Source organism: Salvelinus namaycush, chromosome 3, assembly GCF_016432855.1.
Source record: "Salvelinus namaycush isolate Seneca chromosome 3, SaNama_1.0, whole genome shotgun sequence".
NCBI classification, from domain to species: Eukaryota; Metazoa; Chordata; class Actinopteri; order Salmoniformes; family Salmonidae; genus Salvelinus; species Salvelinus namaycush.
The window spans coordinates 48,678,558-48,703,680 of record NC_052309.1 but is presented as its reverse complement, the minus strand read 5'-3'; the positions used below and the strand labels follow the sequence as shown (position 1 = coordinate 48,703,680).

The following is a 25,123-nucleotide window of genomic DNA, read 5'->3' as shown; positions in this document are numbered from 1 at the left end:
TCTAAAATGTATAAAATTATTTCCCCCCCCTCATCAATCTACACACTGACAAAGCGAAAACAGGCTTTTAAAAATGTTAGCAAATGTATTGAACATTTTAAACTGAAATACCTTATTTGCTTAAGTATTCAGACCCTTTGCTATGAGACTCGAAATTGAGCTCAGGTGCATCCTGTTTCCATTAATCATTCTTGAGATGTTTCTACAACTTGATTGGAGACCACCTGTGGTATATTCAGTTGATTGGACATGATTTGGAAAGACTCACATCTGTCTATATAAGGTCCCACAGTTGACAGTGCATGTCAGAGCAAAAACCAAGCCATGAGATCGAAGGAATTGTCCGTAGAGCTCTGAGACAGGACGAGGCACAGATCTGGGGGAGGGTACCAAAAAGTTTCTGCAGCTTTGAATGTCCACAAGAACACAGTGGCCTCCATCATTCTTAAATGGAAGAAGTTTGGACTCACCAAGACTCTTCCTAGAGATGGCCGCCCAGCTAAACTGAGCAATCGGGGGAGAAGGGCCTTGGTCAGGGAGGTGACCAAGAAACCGATGGTGGAGATGGTAGAACATTCCAGAAGGACAACCAAACCATCTCTGCAGCACTCCACCAATAAAGGCCTGATTGTTTGAGTGCTGCAGAGATAGTTGTCCTTCTGGAAAGTTCTCCCATCTTCACAGAGGAACTCAGGAGCTCTGTTAGAGTGACCATCGGGTTCTTGGTCACCTCCCTGACCAAGGCCCTTCTCCCCTAATTGCTCAGTTTGGCCGGGCGGGTCTGAATTCTTATGTAAATGTAATATAACTTTTATATATTTTTTATACATTTGAAAACATTTCTAAAAACCTGTTTTTGCTTTGTCATTCAGCGGCAATGTGTGTAGATTGATGAGGAAAAAAAACAACAATTGAATACATTTTAGAATAAGGCTGTAACGTAACAAAATGTGGAACAAGTCAAGGGGTCTGAATACTTTCCAAAGGTACTGTAGATGAAGTCTCTTCTAGATGAAAAGTCCCCTCCTCGATCTTAATGGAGGCTGCTGTTCTGTCTTACCCAGCTAATTGTATATCATCCATGTCCTTGTTCAGCCACGACTTGGTGCCAAGAGTGTGCAAAGCTGTCATCAAGGCAAAGAATTTCAAATATAACATATATTTTGATTTGTTTAAAACTTTTTTGGTTACTACACAATTCCATATGTGTTATTTCATAGTGTTGATGTCTTCACTATTATTCTACAATGTAGAAAATAGTAAAAATAAAGAAAAACCCTAGAATGAGTGTCCAAACTTTTGACTAGTACTGTAAATGTGTATGCGACCAATAAAATGTGATGTATTGTCCGGCTGAAAGGTGAGTTCATTTCCCAGTGTCTGGTGGAAAGGAGACAGACCCAGGTTTTCCTCTAGGATTTTGCCTGTGCTTAGCTCCATTCCGTTTCTTTTTTATCCTGAAAAACTCCCCAGTCCTTATCGATTACAAGCATACCAATAACATGATGCAGCCACCCCTATGCTTGAAAATATGGTACTCAGTAATGTGTTTTAATTGGATTTGCCCTAAAAATAACACTTTCTATTCAAGACAAAGGGTTAATTGCTTTGACACGTTTTTTTTTTTTGCAGACTCCATGCAACTTATTATGTGACTTGTTAAGCAAATGTATTTAGGCTTGCCATAACAAAGGAGTTGAATACTTATTGACTCAAGACATTTCAGCTTTCCATTTTTAATTAACTTGTAACAATTTGAAAAACATAATTCCACTGACATTATGGGGTATTGTGTATAGGACAGTGACAAAAAAATCTGAATTTAATCAGGCTACAACACAAAGTCAAGGGTTGTGATTAATTTCTGAAGGCACTGTAAGTGTATGTGCAGGCAGACTTTCAAAAAACAAACACTGCAGGTCATTCCATGTCATTTCCACAAGCCATGACACCCACCATCTCAGATTGTTAGAAACAGATAAGATAAGCATTCCTTCAACATTATTTTGTTGAAATATAATTTGATCTTTGAGAATTTAAGCTAACTGATTGTACATAAATTGGCCATTTTATTTGATAGGATTCATATATTATTCAATAAATATAGTACCCAACCTCCGATTTGGACCAAACTTCTTCTTACCAATGAGTAAGACATGAGGAATCCAAAAATGGTTGCTAAGAGAAGGTCAACAACATCTATTTCATGGAGAACTGTCTTGACTTGTAGGACCACATAATTTACAGTATTTTTATCATGAGCAATTAGTTTTCTACCCAAAAGTGCAAAGAAAATGTTGTGATCCATTTAATAAATACAAGTGACCAGCAAAATTGGTAAAAAGGTGTGACAGTATAGCAGGAACAGTAAACCTGGTACTTTCACAAAGTTTAACAGGAAATAAGGCAAGTGACTTCAATGACTAATTTCTCTGAACAGGGGGAAATAACCGTCACCAGATTCACAGGGAATACATTACATAGTATGAATAAACAATACTCCAAGATGCAGCTCCATACTACTTGTCAAACACAGAGAACTGATACTGAACACTGGTTGTTGGGGTGGGATTGGTGTGAGGTGTGGGGGTGGCTTTCGCCAATTCTTTGGGATTCCTCATGGCTGTATCATTGCTTGGAAGAATGTAGGTCCAAATCAGATGTAAGGTACTATATCTATTGAATATTATATGAATCATATAAATTAAAACGGCCAATTTGGGTGCAATCAATTGTCTTCATTTCTCAAAGACTAAATTATATTTTGAAATAATAATGATTCAGGAATGCAAATCCTAACTACAGAAACGATTTCAAAACAATCTGAGATGGTGGGTGTCAATCTTCTTTCTTGTTTTTTTTTGATGTGGAACGACCCTGCGGTAACATTCCTATGAAGGTTTGATTGCAGCCTATGTGAGAGATACATACAAGGAGCACCGACTAGGAAGTAGTCAAAGAAACACAAATGACTGACACCAATTAATTGATTGATATTGAGATTAGACGCTGCTTGTGAGTTTGGATTAAACTCTCCATCCAACTCACCCCATTTACATCCTACTAACACAGGACAGGCAGCGTGTCTAGTCCTGTAGTCTCCCTCTCCACTCCTAAAGAGGTTGTACCAGAAGACTGCAGTTCCCTGTGGACACACATAGATGAGACATACCCTGTTCAGTACATGTAAGTCACCACTGCATCGACATGATGGCCCACTATAAGATAGTGTGTGCCCTCTCAACCCAGGGTTCCATTTATTTGATGAAAAGGGCCAGGGGTTTTCCCTGACCATGTGACCTGACCAGGAAAACCTAGAGCCAAGAGGTTTTCACGACCAGGTCACATGGTCAGGAAAAGCTCCTGGCCCTATAGTGATGAGGCCTGTACTTGTCTAAGAGTAGGTAAATGGTTTATCTCTCACCTTTTTGGGATATATAGCTGCTCCAAAGTCTGGGAACACAGTTGCTCCTCCCGCTTCAACATCACTCATCTGTCATGGAAAACACAACCCTGTCAGCTGGCTTTACTGATATACAGTAAGTGCACTTATGAAATTACTATACTGTAAGAAATGTGTACTGCCTTTAAAAGGACACACTGTTTTAACAGGCGCGTAATGATATAAGTTACAGGTAGCCTAGTGGTAAGAAAGGCGAGCCAGCAACCGGAATGTTGCCCGTTATAATCCCAGGTCTGACGGTATGAAATCCTAGATGACATTGCTTGTTGTTGTGCCCTTGAGCAAGGCACTTAACCACCCACAACAACTGCTCCCCTGGCGCCCAGTGTGGCAGCCCCCTGCTACAACCTGTACATATATACTTGTGTCTTTCAGAGGGGTTGGGATAAAGCAAAGTGACATTTCTATTGGACCATGTGACCAATGGGCGAATAAAGTGATCTTTATTTAAAAAAATAACATGTAGCAATGTAAAGACTACTGACGATCTAAATAACATGTAGCAATGTAAAGACTACTGACGATCAAAATAACATGTAGCAATGTAAAGACTACTGACGATCAAAATAACATGTAGCAATGTAAAGACTACTGACGATCTAAATAACATGTAGCAATGTAAAGACTACTATCGATCGAAATAACATGTAGCAATGTAAAGACTACTGACGATCTAAATAAAAAAATAACATGTAGCAATGTAAAGACTACTGACGATCTAAATAAAAAAATAACATGTAGCAATGTAAAGACTACTGACGATCGAAATAAAATAATAACATGTAGCAATGTAAAGACTACTGACGATCTAAATAAAATAATAACATGTAGCAATGTAAAGACTACTGACGATCTAAATAAAAAAATAACATGTAGCAATGTAAAGACTACTGACGATGGAAATAAAATAATAACATGTAGCAATGTAAAGACTACTGACGATCTAAATAAAAAAATAACATGTAGCAATGTAAAGACTACTGACGATCGAAATAACATGTAGCAATGTAAAGACTACTGACGATCTAAATAAAAAAATAACATGTAGCAATGTAAAGACTACTGACGATCTAAATAAAAAAAATAACATGTAGCAATGTAAAGACTACTGACGATCTAAATAACATGTAGCAATGTAAAGACTACTGACGATCGAAATAACATGTAGCAATGTAAAGACTACTGACGATCTAAATAAAAAAATAACATGTAGCAATGTAAAGACTACTGACGATCTAAATAAAATAATAACATGTAGCAATGTAAAGACTACTGACGATCTAAATAAAAAAAATAACATGTAGCAATGTAAAGACTACTGACGATCTAAATAAAATAATAACATGTAGCAATGTAAAGACTACTGACGATCTAAATAAAATAATAACATGTAGCAATGTAAAGACTACTGACGATCGAAATAAAAAAATAACATGTAGCAATGTAAAGACTACTGACGATCTAAATTAAAAAAATAACATGTAGCAATGTAAAGACTACTGACGATCGAAATAAAATAATAACATGTAGCAATGTAAAGACTACTGACGATCGAAATAAAAAAATAACATGTAGCAATGTAAAGACTACTGACGATCTAAATAACATGTAGCAATGTAAAGACTACTGACGATCGAAATAAAATAATAACATATAGCAATGTAAAGACTACTGACGATCTAAATAAAATAATAACATGTAGCAATGTAAAGACTACTGACGATCTAAATAAAATAATAACATGTAGCAATGTAAAGACTACTGACGATCGAAATAAAAAAATAACATGTAGCAATGTAAAGACTACTGACGATCTAAATTAAAAAAATAACATGTAGCAATGTAAAGACTACTGACGATCGAAATAAAATAATAACATGTAGCAATGTAAAGACTACTGACGATCGAAATAAAAAAATAACATGTAGCAATGTAAAGACTACTGACGATCTAAATAACATGTAGCAATGTAAAGACTACTGACGATCGAAATAAAATAATAACATATAGCAATGTAAAGACTACTGATGATCTAAATAAGTGTCTTGAAAGTCTTGAAACTATGACAAATTGTTTAATGACACTAAACATAATGTTTATTCAACACCATTATACTATTATACAGCAACACCAAGTCCATAACAGCCAGTCATTCAACTAGACAGAAGTGCAGCAGAAAACTGAGTGGTCCAAAAGCGCTGTAGTTTTGCAAAGCATGGCATTCTTCTTCTGTTTACACACTCACATCATGCATACAGTATTAGCATGGACCAAGAAACAAGGTAGCATGTTGTGGGGGGGGGGGGGGGGGGGGGTACAACACGCCGCAATATGCACTGAAATTGACTGACAGAGACTCCAAGGGGAAATGTCCTGTTTTTGACCACCTTTCTTCCGACAACCATCTACTAGGTTAGTGATTAGGTTAAATCGGTAACACCGATTTGTCAAATGGTTGAGAAACATGGAAATGTCAATCAATTGAAGTCCAATATTCAAATAGAGTTCATGGATCTGCCGAAAACAAAAAAATGATGCAAAATGGAGACCCCCCAAAAAAAGAGTCCAAATCTAAATCAGTAACTGCTACTGTAAATTGACGGCAGCAACTGGAGACGCATACTTACGTAATTTAAAAAAGTAGCCACACGATTTCCAGTGCCTAATGTTTTGAAAGCATCAGGTTCATCTTTCTATGAAGATAAAATTTGAGAGTAAAACACACGTTGAACATACACAGAGACATGTACTTACGTAGTTCAGGAAGGTAGCAAGTCTATTTCCATCGACCATGATGTCCTGAGGACGCTGCAACAAATGTTTATAACTTTTAACCCAGACTGAAATGAATAACTCTTGGATCCCGCCACTAGGGCACTAAATAAATAATCTATAACTAAATGGATTATTAACAACTGTTTGACTTAACATAATTATTGAAAAATCAGTTAACCAATTTCACAAAATATGAGCTACTACTGAATATTTAGTATATTGAATATAATATAGAATAATGTAGATGATTAGATTCACTATTTGATTATATGGATATATTTTCATGAAGTGAATTGATACTTTGTGCACCTCCCATAGGCACTGTCTACAAATGGGTGGTGGCCCCGGGAATCTTGCGTTGCACAGTCTGAAACCTTCCAGACAGAAGAAACCTACACACATGACTCACTATAAAACCTTAAACTGTGCCCGAGTTTAAAAATGCAATCTTCATCCTGCTGTGATTTTTTTGTTGCCAGAAACGTAAAATAAAACAACTTCTGACCGTGTATTGAATGTGTTTTTAAAGAATCCCATAACTCAATCACCACATATCAAAGGCAGCATGCATGGACAAACTTGAACATGTCTGAAAATGTGCTGATTTTCTAATTACAGTTGTATATTATTACTAGAGACTCTTCTCCTTCTAGGAAGATGCACTCGGGAGTTATGGACATGGTTGAACTGTGACTCAACCCATCATCTAGGGACGCGGCCAAGAGCCCTGGTCAAAAGTAGTGCACTATATAGGGAATATGGTGCCATTTGAGATAATACCTAGGTCTCGTTTGGCAATCTGCCATATAGGAATTCTGGGCCTCTCTTAGATTACACACTATTCTAGCAGTGGATGGTCAATGAGATGGAGAAGCCCGATAAAACTTTATAGGTCTACATTTGTCTTAGACAATGTCTGGCATGTTGACTGCTAACACCGTCAACAGCGCAGCGGTAAATGTGTGTGCTACGGAAGTAATTTTGATCACAGGTCAACATAAACGTGAAAACATACTTCCCTATAGAACCCAGCAGGATAAACCATTGCATGCCTGTTGCATCCCTTCTCAGATGCAACAGAGAGCAATTTTAGGCCGTCTAGAGGTTACCCTTACCCTGGAGAAATCAAAATGTGGCTCATATTGTCCTCCGACCCCATAGTTAGCAATCTGTTCAGTGAAAAGAGAAGAAGCTGAATTATTTAACAACATCTGAAGCTGAAAGACTAGTCACACAAAACCAGGTGTCTGTTAAGATTGTCAGTATAGTTTCAAAGAGTGAACAGGGGTATTCTTGCAGTGAGCCACCAGAAAATAGTATCCAGTGCTAGTGCTAGTGCTAGTGCGAATATGCGTGTCTTAACAGGTAGAATGCATGTACAGTCCTATACAGTATGTGGTGTGTACCTGGAGTAACTCGGCAGTCTGCGTTGTCAGGCCTGTGATGTCCTCTATCCTCTGGTTGACACGCTCAATAACAGGGTCCTCCTCCCCCTCCAGCCAGGCACTGAAGGGCAACAGATCCACTGACTCGACACAACAACACCACTCATTCACCCAGATAGCATAGCTAAACATGAACCACAGAGGGCGCCAAAACCCTGCTTACCCATAATGACTGACCTTTTTGATACCCTGTAGTTTGCTGTGGTCAGGACGCCTGTTTTGGGGTCTCGAACAGTAGCTCTCGCAAGCTATACAAAGATTTACAGACAAGTAGGAATAAATATTGACATACAGTACTTGTAACATCTCATTTTCCTTGGACATTCACCACCTTATGATACAATGTTTCAATACTACCACTGAGACATACAGTATAGTGTTATATCTAAAAACATAGATCATCTGTGAGGTAATAGTGGCCCTGCTGCTTCTCTGCTCCTCTCACCCTGGGCTTGGCCAGCTGCTTAATCTTCTCAATTTCTGAGTCTGAAAGGGCGTTGAGGTAGCGGACGATGTGTGGGCTGTCCCACTCGTCCTCCTCCTTCATGGGCTGGAGCAGCAGGCGAGGGTTCCTGTTCCCGTCATGGTAACGGCAGTACAGCCGGCTGCGCCGCTCACTGGTCTGGATGGGGTGGGTCAAGGGTGTGGGAGTTAGACCGGAATTCACAGCTCCTCTCCAAAACCCTGTCAAATTACCTCACCTCTAAAAGTTCCCTCACAATAACTGCGTGTCTCTTTTAGACATCACCCTTTTGACACCATCTCATTTAGCTCCCCGTCTGCTTCTGGTCTCTTGTCAACTCCATGTCACTCCTCGTCACACCATGACAACGAGTGACAAGGAGTTGACATGATATCACATACTGGGAACAGGCTACATCTCATGCTCTTTACTTTTAAAAACCCTATCTGTGCGTTATAAGAGTCAGTCGTTCTCACCATTTTGACTCCCTCTCCCCTACACAGGCCCTCGTAGATCTCCCTCTCAGGCAGGTAGTCCTTGGGTCTCTTGTAGGTCCCCAGCTGGATGGGCTCCTCTGTGGCCGGCTCCTGGACCTCTTGGTTCAGCTCCTTCAGCTGCTTGGACAGCAGCTTCTCAAAGTAACGCAGGTTCCCTCCTGCCCTCTGGTGGCTCGAGTCTGTAAGGACACCATGGGTAATGCAGTTCGGCAGGTTAACAGGACATGGGGGAATATGAGGGAATTGTGTGATGGCATGGCACAATTCAACAACGTTTAACTCTTATCAATGGTTTGAGTAAAAAGGAACGGTCTCTCTCTGTGTGATGCTACTTCAACCATACAAAATGAATCCGTTTTGAGTATCAAGGGAAATAGGCCTGAACACTAACATTGAATGTCTGAAATAAGACGCCCACTTGTGGTGTTTGGAATCAGTTATTTCAAAATTGCCATTACATGTTATGAGATGAGAGACATGATAAAGGATTTAATCCAGTATAGCAAAAAGGCATTCTGTTACTTTAGTTAGATCCAGTTGTCTTTTCAGTTTGAATTACAGGAACCTCTACAACAAAAATGTTATACCAACTCCCTAGTATGGTATTTCCCTTTGTTTACTTCAAAGTTAGCTTTGAAGAGTTAAAAGTAGCACTTTTCCTGCCACAATCACACAGGGGATTGGGGTCACAGACAGCTGTAAAAAAAGATACCAAAACTAGAGACAACTACCCAACGATATGTTACTCTAGCTAACTACAACGGCTGATGTTATTGTTTTAAATCTGACTCTTTCCTTGGTAAATATGCTGGTAGATCTTACTAGGTGTTGACCTTGGGTTCGGTTCATTAGACTTCACATTCAAGCAAAGTAACCGGAACTCCATAATTGCAGCCTTTAACAGACAACATTCCTCATGCAGTTCAAAATAGTAAACCATGAGCACTCTTTGGGTTACACCCTGTAACTCTGGACGTATACGAGAGGTTTTGAGAGGGTGATTATGGGAGAATATGAGAGTACGTGAGGGAGAGTGAGTGAGTGAATGAGAATGTGTGGAGTGAATGAGAATGTGCGAGGGAGAGCGAGAGTAGAAGAGATTGAGAAAGTGAGAATGTGTGTGAGAGAGAGGGTATGAGAGAGTAAGACGTCTCTCCTGTATGTCAAACACACCTAAAAATAAGCTCCTGGATATGAAACAGCGGTGTGTCGCGTGTGTGTGTCCTACCGATGGCCACTAGGCGGCGTGTCAGCTCGATGGCGCGGGGCAGGTCTCCCATCTGGTAGACGGAGTAGCTGAGATAGTCCAGGACATCAGCCTTGGACACCACGTGCTCCTCCCCTGCATCCATCTGCCTGAGGGCCTGCTGCATCCACAGCACCGCGTGGTAGTAGTCTGCCTCGTTGTACGCCGTCTTCCCCATGTCGTAACAGTCATCTACTGTCAGGATGGCATTCTGGTGCATACCTGCAGGTATAGTATAGTATAGTATAGTATAGTATAGTATAGTATAGTATAGTATAGTATAATGCACCCTTTTGGCAATTCAGCACCATTCTGCTCTGTTTGAGGTTTCCTGGTAGCATGTCATAATAACATCCATTATTAAGACAGCTGTTTATGAGTAGTTTAGCAACTGCTTATGAGGTTACTCCATAAGAATGCTCCATAAATCCACAATGGTGTTATGATACTGTAGTGGACGTTGCTGTAGCAGCAGTAAGAGGGTCATATCAGAACCCTTTGCTTTTGCAACCTTTTTCCTGACAGACCTCCCAGACTTGGTGGGGTGTGCAATACTAGGATAGGATGCATATTTGTCATACAAGATATACATAGTGAATGTGTGGCCACAGCATTTGCTCCCCAGTATCAAGACTGTTTTGTTTGAGCTTGCATTTCTGGATAAACATCTGGCTGGGTAAACATCTGGCTGGGCGAAAGAGAAACCGTTCTCTGCGGTCTGGTAGTGCTGGAAGGGCAGGCTGAGAAATGCTCAGCTCACACACCGTCTACATCCCAAATGGCACCCTATTCCCCACATAGTGCACTACTTTTGACCAGAGCTCTAATCAAAAGTAGTGCACTGTGTAGGGAATAGGGAGCTATTTGGGATGCAGCCACTGTGATAACACATCTGGAGGCTTCTGGAATCTTCCATGGCAGCGTTTCAGTGAGTGTTCACACACAAAGAGTAGGGATGAGTCAAGGAGATGATAGAGCCTCACCAGGAAGTTTGCCCTTGGAGAAACTCTCTGAATCCAGTTTGTACGTGTCCTGGAGACGCATCAGTGCCTTGGCAGCACCTTTCTCATCCTCCTCGTCAGGGAAGTACTGCCTGTGTACAGTCATGTTGGAGATGAACCCTGAGGAGGGAACACATTGATAAGGACACAGGTGGAAGCAGTGAAAAGGCTGTGTCCCAAATACCACACTACTCACTACTTTTGACCAGGGCTTTGATAGGGACCATGTGGGACGCAAACAATGAGTCGAAGGCATCACAGCACAAAACATCTGCATTGGAGTTGCCTGGTGTGCACTGCTATGATGTGTGATAATGTAGTGTGTGAGGTCAAGACAACTAGAGAATGTTTATTTTTATTTTTTATTTCACCTTTATTTAACCAGGTAGAACAGTTGAGAACGAGTTCTCATTTACAACTGCGACCTGGCCAAGATAAAGCTAAGCAGTGCGACACAAACAACAACAGAGTTACACATAAACAAACGTACAGTCAATAACACAATAGAAAAATATATGTACAGTGTGTGCAGATGTAGTAAGGTTAGGGAGGTAGGCAATAAATAGGCCATAGTGGCAAAATAATTTTGCATTAAAGTTAGCATTAACACTGGAGTGATAGATGTGCAGATGATGATATGCAAGTAGAGATACTGGGGTGCAAAAGAGCAAAAAATGTATTAACAGTATGGGGATAGTGTAGTTGGGTGTGCTATTTACAGATGGGCTGTGTACAGGTACAGTGATCGGTAAGCTGCTCTGACAGCTGATGCTTAAAGTTAGTGAGGGAGATATAAGTCTCCAGCTTCAGTGATTTTTGCAATTCGTTCCAGTCATTGGCAGCAGAGAACTGGAAGGAAAGGCTGCCAAAGTAGGTGTTGGCTTTGGGGATGACCAGTGAGACATACCTGCTGGAGCGCGTGCTACGGATGGGTGTTGCTATGGTGACCAGTGAGCTGAGATAAGGCGGGACTTTACCTAGCAAAGACTTAGATGACCTGGAGCCAGTGGGTTTGGCGACAAATATGTAGCGAGGTCCAGCCAGCGAGAGCATACAGGTCGCAGTGGTGGGTAGTATATGTGGCTTTGGTGACAAAACGGATGGCACTGTGATAGACTACATCCAATTTGCTGAGTAGAGTGTTGGAGGCTATTTTGTAAATGACATCGCCGAAGTCAAGGATCGGTAGGATAGTCAGTTTTACGAGGGTATGTTTGGCAGCATGAGTGAAGGAGGCTTTGTTGCGGAATATGAAGCCGATTCTAGATTTAAATTTTGGATTTGAGATGCTTAATGTGAGTCTGGAAGGAGAGTTTACAGTCTAACCAGACACCTAGGTATTTGTAGTTGTCCACATATTCTGGGTCAGAACCGTCCAGAGTAGTGATGCTAGGCGGGCGGGCAGGTGCGGGCAGCAATCGGTTGAAGAGCATGCATTTAGTTTTGCTAGTATTAAAGAGCAGTTGGAGGCCACGGAAGGAGTGTTGTATGGCATTGAAGCTCGTTTGGAGGTTTGCTACAGTGTCCAAGGAAGGGCCAGATGTATACAGAATGGTGTCGTCTGCGTAGAGGTGGATCAGAGACTCACCAGCAGCAAGAGCGACATCATTGATATATACAGAGAACAGAGTCGGCCCGAGAATTGAACCCTGTGGGACCCCCATAGAGACTGTCAGAGGTCCGGACAACAGGCCCTCCGATTTGACACACTGAACTCTATCTGTGAAGTAGTTGGTGAACCAGGCGAAGCAGTCATTTGAGAAACCAAGGCTACTGAGTCTGCCGATAAGAATGCGGTGATTGACAGAGTCGAAAGCCTTGGCCAGGTCGATGAAAACGGCTGCACAGTATTGTCTTTTATCTATGGCGGTTATGATATCGTTTAGGACCTTGAGCGTGGCTGAGGTGCACCCATGACCAGCTCAGAAACCAGATTGCATAGTAGAGAAGGTACGGTGGGATTCGAAATGGTCGGTGATCTGTTTGTTTACTTGGCTTTCGAAGACTTTAGAAAGGCAGGGCAGGATGGATATAGGTCTGTGACAGTTTGGGTCTAGAGTTTCTCCCCCTTTGAAGAGGGGGATGACCGCGGAAGCTTTCCAATCTTTAGGGATCTCAGACGATACGAAGGAGAGGTTAAACAGGCTAGTAATAGGGGTTGCAACAATTTCGGCAGATAATTTTAGAAAAAGAGGGTCCAGATTGTTTAGCCTAGCTGATTTGTAGGGGTCCAGATTTTACAGCTCTTTCAGAACATCAGCTATCTGGATTTGGGTGAAGGAGAAGCGGGGGGGCTTGGGCAAGTTGCTGCGGGGAGTGCAGAGCTGTTGGCCGGGGTAAGGGTAGCCATGTGGAAAGCATGGCCAGTCATAGAAAAAAGCTTATTGAAATTCTCAATTATTGTGGATTTATCGGTGGTGACAGTGTTTCCTAGCCTCAGTGCAGTGGGCAGCTGGGAGAAGGTGCTCTTATTCTCCATGGACTTTACGGCGTCCCAAAACTCTTTGGAATTAGTAAACTGTGATGCCTAGTCACGCAGTGGCTAAGAGCTCTCCAGGGACACACAAGGGAGAGTAGCTGATATAATTAAGCAATAAGGCACGATGGGGTGTGGTATATGGCCAATATACCGCGGCTAAGGGCTGTTCTTACGCACGACGCAACATGGAGGGCCTGGATACAGCCCTTAGCCGTGGTATATTGGTCATATACAATCATAAATACATTTGATTTGATATACCACAAACTCTGGAGGTGCATATTGCTATTATAAACTGGTTACCAACTTAATTAGAACAGTAAAAATAAATGTTTTGTCATACCAGTGGTATGCGGCCTCATACACTGTAGACGTGGCCAATGTAAACAGAGGAAAGATGCAGCTGCACATGAAAGACGACAGCCTGTGTTCTCTCTCAGCTCCACTCTACTCACCCCAACTCTACTCTGCAGATGTTGGGGTGGAGCATGATGGATCAGAATTGGCCTCACACCTTCTTTTCCAGAAGCCTCCTCACACCCACACACACAGAGGAGCTATATAGAAGCTGTAACCTCTCCCTCCCTCCGACCCTATCTTACCATCTGAGGGGTCCTGCAGCACAAGGCTCTCCAGCTCGGACCACTCGGTGTTGAGTCTCTTCATCAGCTTGTAGGCGTTGACGGGGTGGGCCAGGTAGACCTCTGGGTCTGAGGTGGAGGCACGCGTCAGCACGTCCAGCTTGTTAGCCCAGCTACAACACAGCGCAGGGAAGAAAACAGTCAGGTTCCGTACAGTAGACAATGATCTCCAATCTTGCTACAATCTGATTATTGAACATTTCTCAAAATGGGCTTATTCTGTCTAGTCTTTGTTTGGAAAATTAACATAATTGAAAACATGGCTATCAAAGTCGCCTTTATTAGCACTATGGTTACAGAGTGTAGTGTTCACCTTTTCACAGCAGCAAGTTTGGACTCCTCTGCTTGAATATATTCTTTCAAGGACTGAACCAACTCCATCTCTGTGTATATCAGGTCTGTCATTTGACCTAATGGAAAGTGGAAAGAAAAAAAGGGCCATGTTGAATATGAAACTGGAGATGACTCATTAAATATACTGAAGCTTTTGTGTTCTGTGTTATAGACTACTGCACCTATGTAATAAATGTGTTCGGCAACCAGATCAAGTATTTCCCCTTGATCATCATTTCCTGAGGGAAAGTGGGGGATGTAGAATATGCTTTAGTTTAATTGTCCGGAAAATAACGGTTTCCTCACACAGACTTCACAGTAAGTGAAAAGTTTCCACCTGTAGCATTCTCTGCTGTGATTGTATAGAATTACCGGTATGTGTCCAACCACACACACCACTCTAAATACCCATGGTTCTTGGGGTAGGGGGGTGGGAATGCTGCTGTTTGCAGAAAACAAGTCCATAGCAACACTAGACAGTTATGAGTGAACTCAATGCTGTTGCCAGAAGGAAAGCGAAACAGCTTCACACAATATTTATATCTTAGGGTAATGGCAGCCAAAGTAAGTATATAAATTTCAGATTATTGAACTGACATTATGCAGGCTGATGGTGCCAATTTCAGTGAAATTATGCTCACCATGTTATTTTAGAAATTGTACTCAAAAAGAACTGCTGCTACTTGCTTATCCTGTAAACGATCCTATGCCTTGTCTATAGCAGGTGTTTCCTTCATTTGATAGCTATACTGGACAGACGTGAGGAGAGTTCAGAGACTTAGCTAATTGTTTTCCAGATACTTTTTAGAAGCCTGTTGAACACTGGAGGTTTGGCGAGAGAAAGAACGTCAGTCAACTCTAAGACAAAGAGGCGCCGTAGGCTGGAGGTGTAAAGCTCTCTCTTCTCAATAGCACACTGGACACAGCAAATACAGCGTCATCAACATGCATGGAAAAGCAGGAATCCCGAACTCAATGTCCTATAGACTTAAGAATTCTAAATGAGATGATTTACGACAGGAATTAGGGCATGCAGAAACTAAGGTTGACTGGTGTCATGTCAGATATACAAGGGTAATGGTATAGGCTTACTTATAGATGTGTAATGGTAAAGGGTACCTACAGAGGCGTAATGGTATAACCATACAGCATGTAGGTATACACTACCATTCAAAAGTTTGGGGTCGCTTAGAAATATCCTTGTTTTTGAAAGAAAATCTAATTTTTTGTCCATTAAAGTAACATCACATTGATCAGAAATACATTGTAGACATTGTTAATGTTGTAAATGACTATTGTAGCTGGAAACGGCTGATTTTTAATGGAATATCTACATAGGCCCATTATCAGCAACCATCACTCCTGTGTTCCAATGGCACGTTGTGTTAGCGAATTCAAGTTTAGCATTTTAAAAGGCTAATTGATCATTAGAAAACCCTTTTGCAATTATGTTAGCACAACTGTCGTACTGAATAAAGAAGCAATAAAACTGGCCTTCTTTAGACTAGTTGAGTATCTGGAGCATCAGTATTTGTGGGTTCTATTACAGGCTCAAACTGGCAAAAAGCACAAAAGCACTTTCTCCTGAAACTTATCAGTCTATTCTTGTTCTGAGAAATTGCCAAGAAACTGAAGATCTCGTACAATGCTGTGTACTACTCCCTTCACAGAACAGCACAAACTGGCTCTAACCAGAATAGAAAGAGGAGTGGGAGGCCCCAGTGCACAACTGAGCAAAATGACAAGTACATTAGAGTGTCTAGTTTAAGAAAGACACCTCACAAGTCCTCAACTGGCAGCTTCATTAAATAGTACCCGCAAAACACCAGTCTAAACGTCAACAGTGAAGAGGCGACTTCTTTGCAACTCTGCCTAGAGGCTAGATGCTAGCCTTCTAGGCAGAGTTGCAAAGAAAAAGCTGTATCTCAGACTGGCCAATAAAAAATAAAAAAAATTGACAACTAGAATGCCAAATGTCTGCAAGGCTGTAATTGCTGCAAATGGAGGATTCTTTGACGAAAGCAAAGTTTGAAGGACACAATTATTATTTCAATTAAAAATCATTATTTGCAACCTTGTCAACATCTTGACTATATTTCCTATTCATTTTGCAACTCATTTCATGCATGTTTTCATGGAAAACAAGGACATTTCTAAGTGACCCCAAACTTTTGAACGTTAGTGTAGGTTTACCTATAGAGGTGTAGACTTCAGCCTGAACGCTCCAGAAGCAGCAGCAAACCAGAGCCAGGGCTAGGAGAGACAGGTGTTCCCTCATTGTACTGGTAGATAAGACCTGCAATGACATCATACAATCCCATCAATTAGTCATTATATTTAATTCAATACAACTTTATGTATCCTCTCATGGGCAATTAAGACAGGCAAGTCAGTCGGTCATTTCCATTTTAATGATCCACACAATAAATTACATTCGGCTACTGTACTATCAGAGATGTGATATTGAAACAGTTTTTTTTTTAAAAACAGGCAATGTCTTCATTATGAAAAAGCTTGCGGTGCTGTGTGTTCATAGTTTCCAACAGGCTTTTTACTATTCTGTTAGCCATTACCCACCAGCTGGGAGGCCCTGTGCGGCCTGGTGGTTTGTCATCCGAGTCTAAAAATGGCTGCAAAAGCAAAACCGAGGGCTGGCCCGCCACATGACTAATGAGAAACGATGACTCATAGGGTGAATCTATAAAATCAGTCTTTTCGTTGATCATAGGATCTTAATTTGATCACCCTGTTGCAGGAGAACTTTCTTGCAGCGCAGGACATTTTTAACTTGTCGTGTATTTGAGGTTTAAAAAGAGTTGGAAATGTCCACTTCGAAATCTCAGACTTGGTCAATCCCTATAACAACGTCCATTCATTATAATCCATATGATTCACATTTCCTGTTGCTGCAGGATGATTTTCCAGCTGTAGCAAACTGACTCAAATTAAGATCTTACATCTGTAGCAGAGCATTGGAGGAGAAGACTCACAAATTCCCTGCTAAAAGGTGGCAGGTAGCCTAGCGGTTAAGAGCATTGGGCCAGTAACCGAAAAGTCGGTGGTTCAAACCCCGAGCCGACTAGGTTAAAAATCTGTCGATGTGCCCTTGAGCAAGGCACTTAACATTAATTGCACCTGTAAGTCGCTCTGGATAAGAGTGTCTGCTAAATGACTTGAAATGTTCAATGTAAAAGGTCTGGTTACCAACTACTGTATGTATGGGTTAGGGGACAGGGCAGAGTGTATTATTAGAAAGCGGTCACATCTGCTTCCCTCATGGTTAAGAAGTCTGTAAACCTGTCTGGCTCACACATACAGAGAAATTACAGCACTTGATTGATAGAAGTAGTCTTTTGACCAAAGACAAAACAACATTTTCCACTTTCTCTTTCCTGTATAAAATCCCAAATACTGTTGACAGAGACACACATGACATAGTTCAGAGAGAGAGTTTACAGGGAGGTTATACAGGGTGTGAAGCAGCATTGCACAGTGTCCAAACGCTCCCCAGCTGCTTCACCACAGCACTCCTCAGTGAGGACTGTTTACCGCAGGTCTGTCTAATTAAGCACAGCTCACTTCACACTCCGTCTGAACCACTATACCCCTTGCTTCTCCTTAATCCAGCTCTAATTTTGGGATTATCGCCAACGACCTGCTGAAACACAGTGTGATGCCTAACTGTCAAAAATATCTCATTTGAAGCATACTAAGCATCTGGAGAAGTGATTGTGTCAGGTTTTGACAAAGTTTTGACAATAGATTTAAACATTCTTAAATATATATGCTTCAAATTGTTTACACTGATAGAGGAGAGCAGATTGTATGGATAGATTTATATGTGTAGAATATGCTGTGGTTTTGGCAAATCGTAGTTTTTTATCTAAAGTCTATCAGTCCAACATCATTTTTGTGACGAATGGAGGGAAACAGTCCCTTCCCAGGAGAAGAGATCCATCCGGGACAATGACAGATGCTATGAAAAAGGGGAGAGGAGGAGGGACAGAAGTGACTGTGGCAGTCTTTTTCAAATTTAACAGACTAAAAAAATGCAAAAAGGTAAAGCAATTGTGGAATTTGATACATTCATGATAAAGGCAGATATTTGGTTAGAGAGCAGCTTACCATTACTAAATGGTATTTACCAAATGTCCGAACTAGTGTGTAGATGTGGAATTGCTGAGTAAGTGAATACTGTGCACTGTGAATTCAGCACCATCATCCCACGCATCACCTCGCCTCTAGTTCTTCTGACCTCCCACTCCCAGTTTTGCTAGTCATGGATTAGTCCTGCAGTTCTGACCATTGGCAGGGTTTCCCCGTATATTAATTTAGCAGCGGCTGCTAAACTTTTGCCTTGCCACCGCTACAAAGAATATGATGTAATTATTGCCACCGCTACCCTTGCCACCATTGGTATTGAAAGGACAGAGGACAACGTGTGCAGTAGGAGCTTACTTTGGAGAGCATAGTAAAAGGTTTCTGACTGAGAAAACAGGAAATGTTTCCTCAGCAGATGCCTCCATCTGGGGAATGTTCTAATGCTGTTGCAGCTGAAAGAAGTTCCATGGAAGAGCATCTGGCTTGTACAAGCAATGGTTGTCTATGGCCAGTCAGATTCCAGTAGGGGAAATCTCCAATTCACAAGTCCACTTAGAGAGTAAATAATACACTACCGGAATCTTTGTGTACTGATACAAGTGAAAATACTACAGTACATTTCGCATGAATACAAACAGGTTTATACTGTATCATATTTCTTTCACCTTAACATTGGCCTCGGGCTGGGATGAACTCACAGTGAAACTGTTGTGTAGAGATATATCATCATGTCAAGTGAATCAGTGAAGCTGGATAAAGGGCACGATCATGCAGAAACACACACCCTCCCCAGGCTGAGAGAATGCAGAGACAACCCACTCAAAGCCTCAGACTTCACCTTTCCAGATTTCTGCCATAGCCTAATGTTAACTCATTCCTCACAACACACTGCTAGAACACACATCCCACAACCCCTTTCACCTAAGGAGGTCCCAACGGGGAGGCCTGACCGATTGCTCCCTTCCATCTCTGCAGCACACCGCTCCAATTTTTTGTCATATTTTTCCACATTTTCTAGATGTTACTTGAGTTGACAAGAACACAGCTCTGAACCATTCTAGCGCAGGATAGGGTAGTGTGTGACCTTTCCAGTATTTATTATGAGCTGAGATCCAGTAAGCCCCAGGGGTTAAATTGGTCCGGGACCTGGTACCTATGATCCAAATGAGAGCCGGGCAGAGCTGAAACCTTTCAATTGTTGTCCACACAACATTTTCCACAGCCAACAACACGTGTAAGCAGCAGGGGAATCAGAAAACTCCATAGTGGAATAGTTTACCTATTCAATTGTTCAGCCTGTCACATTCTGTGCGTGAAAATAATACTCCTCTCGAGGTGTATTCAAATTGCGAGTGCCGCATAGGGAGAGAAATACGCATGTCCAGTTATTGTAGCCTATAACATTATGAATGCAGTCGAGGGAAAAAACGCCTTTGAAAGCTTTTTTGATGGCCACTGTTAAAAGAGGAGGATTCACTGAACTTTCTTATGGAAGCCCTGAAGCCCAAGGCAAAAAAAAGTAACTTAGACTCTTGGAATTATTTAGTTAGTATCTCGTTTGAGCAACTTAGTAAAAAGAATATACTTTTTATTTTTACTAAATTGTTCAAATTAGATAGTATCTTGTTTGAACAATTTATTAAGTCGTTTGAACGACTTATTTTGTTTGAATGACTTAATTGTTCTTTTGTCTATAAAGGCATCTTTTGTTATGCAGCTTGTCAAACCTTGTAACGGTTGCTGCAGCCATTCATTCACTGATTCTATCCATTGACATGAGTGGGCTGCTTTTGAATACCAGAGCATGTAGGTGGGCGAGAGTGGAGCAGAGCATAATTTCAGCAGACTAAAAAAAATGCCTAGCATTTTTCATTTCCTTTATCACTATTCTTTGAATTACTGTGACCCCACCCACAGTAGCCAATATCTAGTGTATATTCTACTTTCTACCATCAAGATATGTAGTTAATATTTTGAAGGACTTAAAATGTATTAAATTATGGTTTTAGGTAGGCAATACATTGGCTACTGAAAATATTAATTTTTTCTTTGAATAGAAACACCATATGTAAATCAATTTAATTAAGCTAAAATATCATGAACACCACATTCATGTCAATAGGAATAACAGTTATTTTGTCTTCACTCACTATCGAAAAAGGATCAACAAAAAACAACAAAAAACCCTAGTGTATTGAAATTAGTCAATTTGACTAAATTACTCACTCAAAATGTACCAAGTATAATATATTGTATAATATACCAATATACCAAGTATACATTTTGAGTATATATATATATATATATATATATATATATATATATATATATATATATATATATATATATATATATACACTGCTCAAAAAAATGAAGGGAACACTAAAATAACACATCCTAGATCTGAATGAATGAAAGATTCTTATTAAATACTTTTTTCTTTACATAGTTGAATGTGCTGACAACAAAATCACACAAAAATTATCAATGGAAATCAAATTGATCAACCCATGGAGGTCTGGATTTGGAGTCACACTCAATATGAAAGTGGAAAACCACACTACAGGCTGATCCAACTTTGATGTAATGTCCTTAAAACAAGTCAAAATGAGGCTCAGTAGTGTGTGTGGCCTCCACGTGCCTGTATGACCTCCCTACAACGCCTGGGCATGCTCCTGATGCGGTGGCGGATGGTCTCCTGAGGGATCTCCTCCCAGACCTGGACTAAAGCATCCGCCAACTCCTGGACAGTCTGTGGTGCAACGTGGCGTTGGTGGATGGAGTGAGACATGATGTCCCAGATGTGCTCAATTGGATTCAGGTCTGGGGAACGGGCGCGCCAGTCCATAGCATCAATGCCTTCCTCTTGCAGGAACTGCTGACACACTCCAGCCACATGAGGTCTAGCATTGTCTTGCATTAGGAGGAACCCAGGGCCAACCGCACCAGCATATGGTCTCACAAGGGGTCTGAGGATCTCATCTCGGTACCTAATGGCAGTCAGGCTACCTCTGGCGAGCACATGGAGGGCTGTGCGGCCCCCCAAAGAAGTGCCACCCCACACCATGACTGACCCACCGCCAAACCGGTCATGCTGGAGGATGTTGCAGGCAGCAGAACGTTCTCCACGGCGTCTCCAGACTCTGTCACGTCTGTCACATGTGCGTGTGAACCTGTTTTCATCTGTGAAGAGCACAGGGCGCCAGTGGCGAATTTGCCAATCTTGGTGTTCTCTGGCAAATGCCAAACGTCCTGCACGGTGTTGGGCTGTAAGCACAACCCCCACCTGTGGACGTCAGGCCCTCATACCACCCTCATGGAGTCTGTTTCTGACTGTTTGAGCAGACACATGCACATTTGTGGCCTGCTGGAGGTCATTCTCCTCCTGCTCCTCCTTGCACAAAGGCGGAGGTAGCGGTCCTGCTGCTGGGTTGTTGCCCTCCTACGGCGTCCTCCACGTCTCCTGATGTACTGGCCTGTCTCCTGGTAGCGCCTCCATGCTCTGGACACTACGCCGACAGACACAGCAAACCTTCTTGCCACAGCTCGCATTGATGTGCCATCCTGGATGAGCTGCACTACCTGAGCCACTTGTGTGGTTTGTAGACTCTGTCTCATGCTACCACTAGAGTGAAAGCACCGCCATCATTCAAAAGTGACCAAAACATCAGCCAGGAAGCATAGGAACTGAGAAGTGGTGTGTGGTCACCACCTGCAGAACCACTCCTTTATTGGGGGTGTCTTGCTAATTGCCTATAATTTCCACCTTTTGTCTATTCCATTTGCACAACAGCATGTGAAATTTATTGTCAATCAGTGTTGCTTCCTAAGTGGACAGTTTGATTTCACAGAAGTGTGATTGACTTGGAGTTACATTGTGTTGTTTAAGTGTTCCCTTTATTTTTTTGAGCAGTGTATATATACTCAAAATGTATATATATATATATACTCAAAATGTACCAAGTATAACATGTTTAAAAGATTATCCAAAATGTGACCAAAGGACAATATTCAGAAACTATTTCAAAACCCACACAACGCAGGCTATTTCATTGACAACAATTCTTACCGTAAAAATGCTAAATACTATTTAGAGACTATTTCAAAATGTAGGTAACCTCTCTCAATAAGATTTAGTACAGACTAGGCCTGACACAAAATGTTATAATAGTAGCCCGCTTTGACAACAATTCAGTGAATGCAACGAGTATTAGATAGAGACTGAATAAAGAGAGAAGATACAAAACACAACAACTGGTCAGAGACAAAATATTTGTAGGACAAATTCATATTTCACACGGTCACTTTAGTGTTTGCATTTAGCCTACAACATGTCATGGAACTTCTGGAAGCACGGCCCCATCCTGTAAAGTAGCACAGAACACATAGAGCGCCCAAAGGAGGTTTCTACACATCTCCCAGTCTTCGCCCTGCGTCCACTCCGAATGCACGCCACACACCCTCTCTGGCACCCTTCAAACTTCACCTGCTTTCAAATGAGCTACAACTCCGTCCACACGCCCTGGTACACACTTTTGCTTCCCCTCTTTCTGCCACTGTAGCCATATCACAAAGTGAATGCACAAGCTGCATTCGAATGCCTACTGGGACCAGCGCCTGCAGTTTCTGGGAGGGGGCCTTTGCAGGGTCCCCCACACAATGTACACATTTACGATGGCAATGTTGAGCATCCCCCAAAACACATACTTCCACCATTTTCCGCCTGTGCATCCTTGTAAATAGCTCCTCAGTTGGTCAACCTCACCCATTTTCTTGTTGTAATCCATTACAAGCACAGGAACAGAAATAAATTACTACCACTTTTAAAAACAACTCCAAAACTCCTGCCTCTGTCACTTTAGGCCCAGGCGGTGTGGTACAAGGGTGAATGGTGGTACTTGGGGCAGAGACAATCCATGGAAACGTAGGCTCCCCTCTTGGGTGTGCTCTACCTCTCCCTCCACTCTCCCTCTGCTTCCTCCTCTTCTCCATGTTCCCTACATCCACTCTCGTATCCCTCTTCGCTCTCCTCCTTTATGCCTCCATTCAATTCAATTCAAACGGCTTTATTGGCATGGGAAACATATGTTTACATTGCCAAAGCAAGTGAAATAAATCTTAACCTTTCATGCGTGAGTTCCAAATATCTCTAATGGTCGCCCCAGCGTGAGTTTTTTTATGCACGTGATGTTAGAACGTTCTCTCCATTCCAGAATGTGATTGTTACGCAAGAGTACATTTAATCCGCGCTGCCCTCAAACCAAGGCACGCAGCCTGTTTATATTTATAGGCTGTTTACAACTTGTCAATTTCAAATGATTTTCCAACAAGTTTTTATTTTCTAAGAACAGTTTGAATTGAGGTGTGTTCCACCTCATTCATTCACATAAAAGTAGTCATTTTTACTTTCGCGGACAATTATATTTTTTTGACATTTCTGACCCGGACAAAATTCCCCAAGCACTTTGGGGAATTCACAGTTCAAGTCTGCAGACATTTGCGCATGTCCCATCAGAACAAGATCTGCACATGTGTTCACATTTTCCGTCGTGTTCACATGCCCGCATAGCAGTCATTGTTTTCGTTACCAATAACAACTTTGGAAATGTGTGCGTTTCTATCAAAGTAAGTGCCTTTTTACGTTATAATAGTTTCTGTATGTCGTTTCTACTGTAGCTCACTGTATGTATGGAGCATAGTATATTTGTGTATATTCCTTATAACCGCGGACACGCAAGGTAACGTTACTCATTTCATAACCTTTATGGTGTTATATTCAATCATGCTTATGTAGCTAGCTACATTATTCTATTAGCTCTGTAAAACAATGCTAATGGCATCAGAGAAGTACTAGCTTGTGTTGTATTTTAAAGCTACCCTGGCCTTATGACTCCCAAGTGGCGCAGTGGTCTAAGGCACAGCATCTCAGTGCTAGAGGCATCCCTACAGACACCCTGGTTCAAATCCAGGCTGCGTTTCTATCAAAGTTACTAGTTTCTGTATATGATTTGCATGTCCAATTACAAAAAATACCATGTTATGTAATCATCTCACCGGTTAATTGGCGGTGAACTATGTGGCCATTGAGGGCAGCAGTGTCGATCAGATGGGAAAATATCTTCTTATTCCACTTGGTCATTTTCCGAGCGCATTCCACAAAGCTGTTTATCATGTCCGCCTTATCCACTGCCCCCATTTTGAGGTTATAGTCAAGCACACAGTCTGGTTTGATTTTTCTCTCTCCCACCAGGTGGTCCACCTTCCCTGTGGCCGACATGGTTGCTGTATGGACAGTGGAGAGGACATGGACGTCTCGTTTGTCATGCCACTTTACTGCCAGCCGTTGACCGTTCTCCTGGAACTCCACCTCCCCTCTCTGCATCTTCCTGCATGCGAATGCCGGCATCCCCTTCCTGTTTGACCTGACTGTCCTACAGGTCCATGTGCTGTTGGATAGCAGATGCTGGAAGAGTGTGGGACTGCTGTAACAATTGTCCACACACAAAGTGTGTCCCTTGCTGAGATGAGGAGCCAGCATGGTCATCACCACATAATGTTGGAAGTCAGTGGTGGACCCTGTGTAAACTATAATGTCCTGGACAAATCCTGTCTTCACGTCGCACATGAGAAAGAACTTGACCCCAAACCTGTGCCTTTCGGAGGGAATATATTTACGCAT

At 41.7% G+C, this 25,123-nt stretch overlaps 1 protein-coding gene across 2 annotated transcripts in view; it reads right to left on the bottom strand.

Moving 5' to 3' along the window:
- LOC120032044 (prolyl 4-hydroxylase subunit alpha-2-like) overlaps positions 1–25,123 on the bottom strand; it is a 40,749-nt gene that overhangs the window by 4,143 nt on the left and 11,483 nt on the right. Inside the window, exons 2-14 of one of the 2 annotated variants that reach the window (XM_038977981.1) lie at positions 16,537–16,639; positions 14,324–14,420; positions 13,972–14,123; positions 10,873–11,010; positions 9,872–10,111; positions 8,623–8,822; positions 8,129–8,305; positions 7,861–7,931; positions 7,645–7,744; positions 7,354–7,407; positions 6,218–6,271; positions 3,425–3,493; positions 3,049–3,145 (exon numbers count right to left, since the gene is read on the bottom strand). In XM_038977981.1, the coding sequence (XP_038833909.1) occupies positions 3,049–3,145; positions 3,425–3,493; positions 6,218–6,271; positions 7,354–7,407; positions 7,645–7,744; positions 7,861–7,931; positions 8,129–8,305; positions 8,623–8,822; positions 9,872–10,111; positions 10,873–11,010; positions 13,972–14,123; positions 14,324–14,420; positions 16,537–16,621 (1,534 nt within the window). In that variant the 5' untranslated portion in view covers positions 16,622–16,639. Of the gene's footprint in view, positions 1–3,048; positions 3,146–3,424; positions 3,494–6,090; positions 6,157–6,217; positions 6,272–7,353; positions 7,408–7,644; positions 7,745–7,860; positions 7,932–8,128; positions 8,306–8,622; positions 8,823–9,871; positions 10,112–10,872; positions 11,011–13,971; positions 14,124–14,323; positions 14,421–16,536; positions 16,640–25,123 lie in introns of both variants that reach the window. The other variant, XM_038977971.1, reaches the window with a different exon arrangement.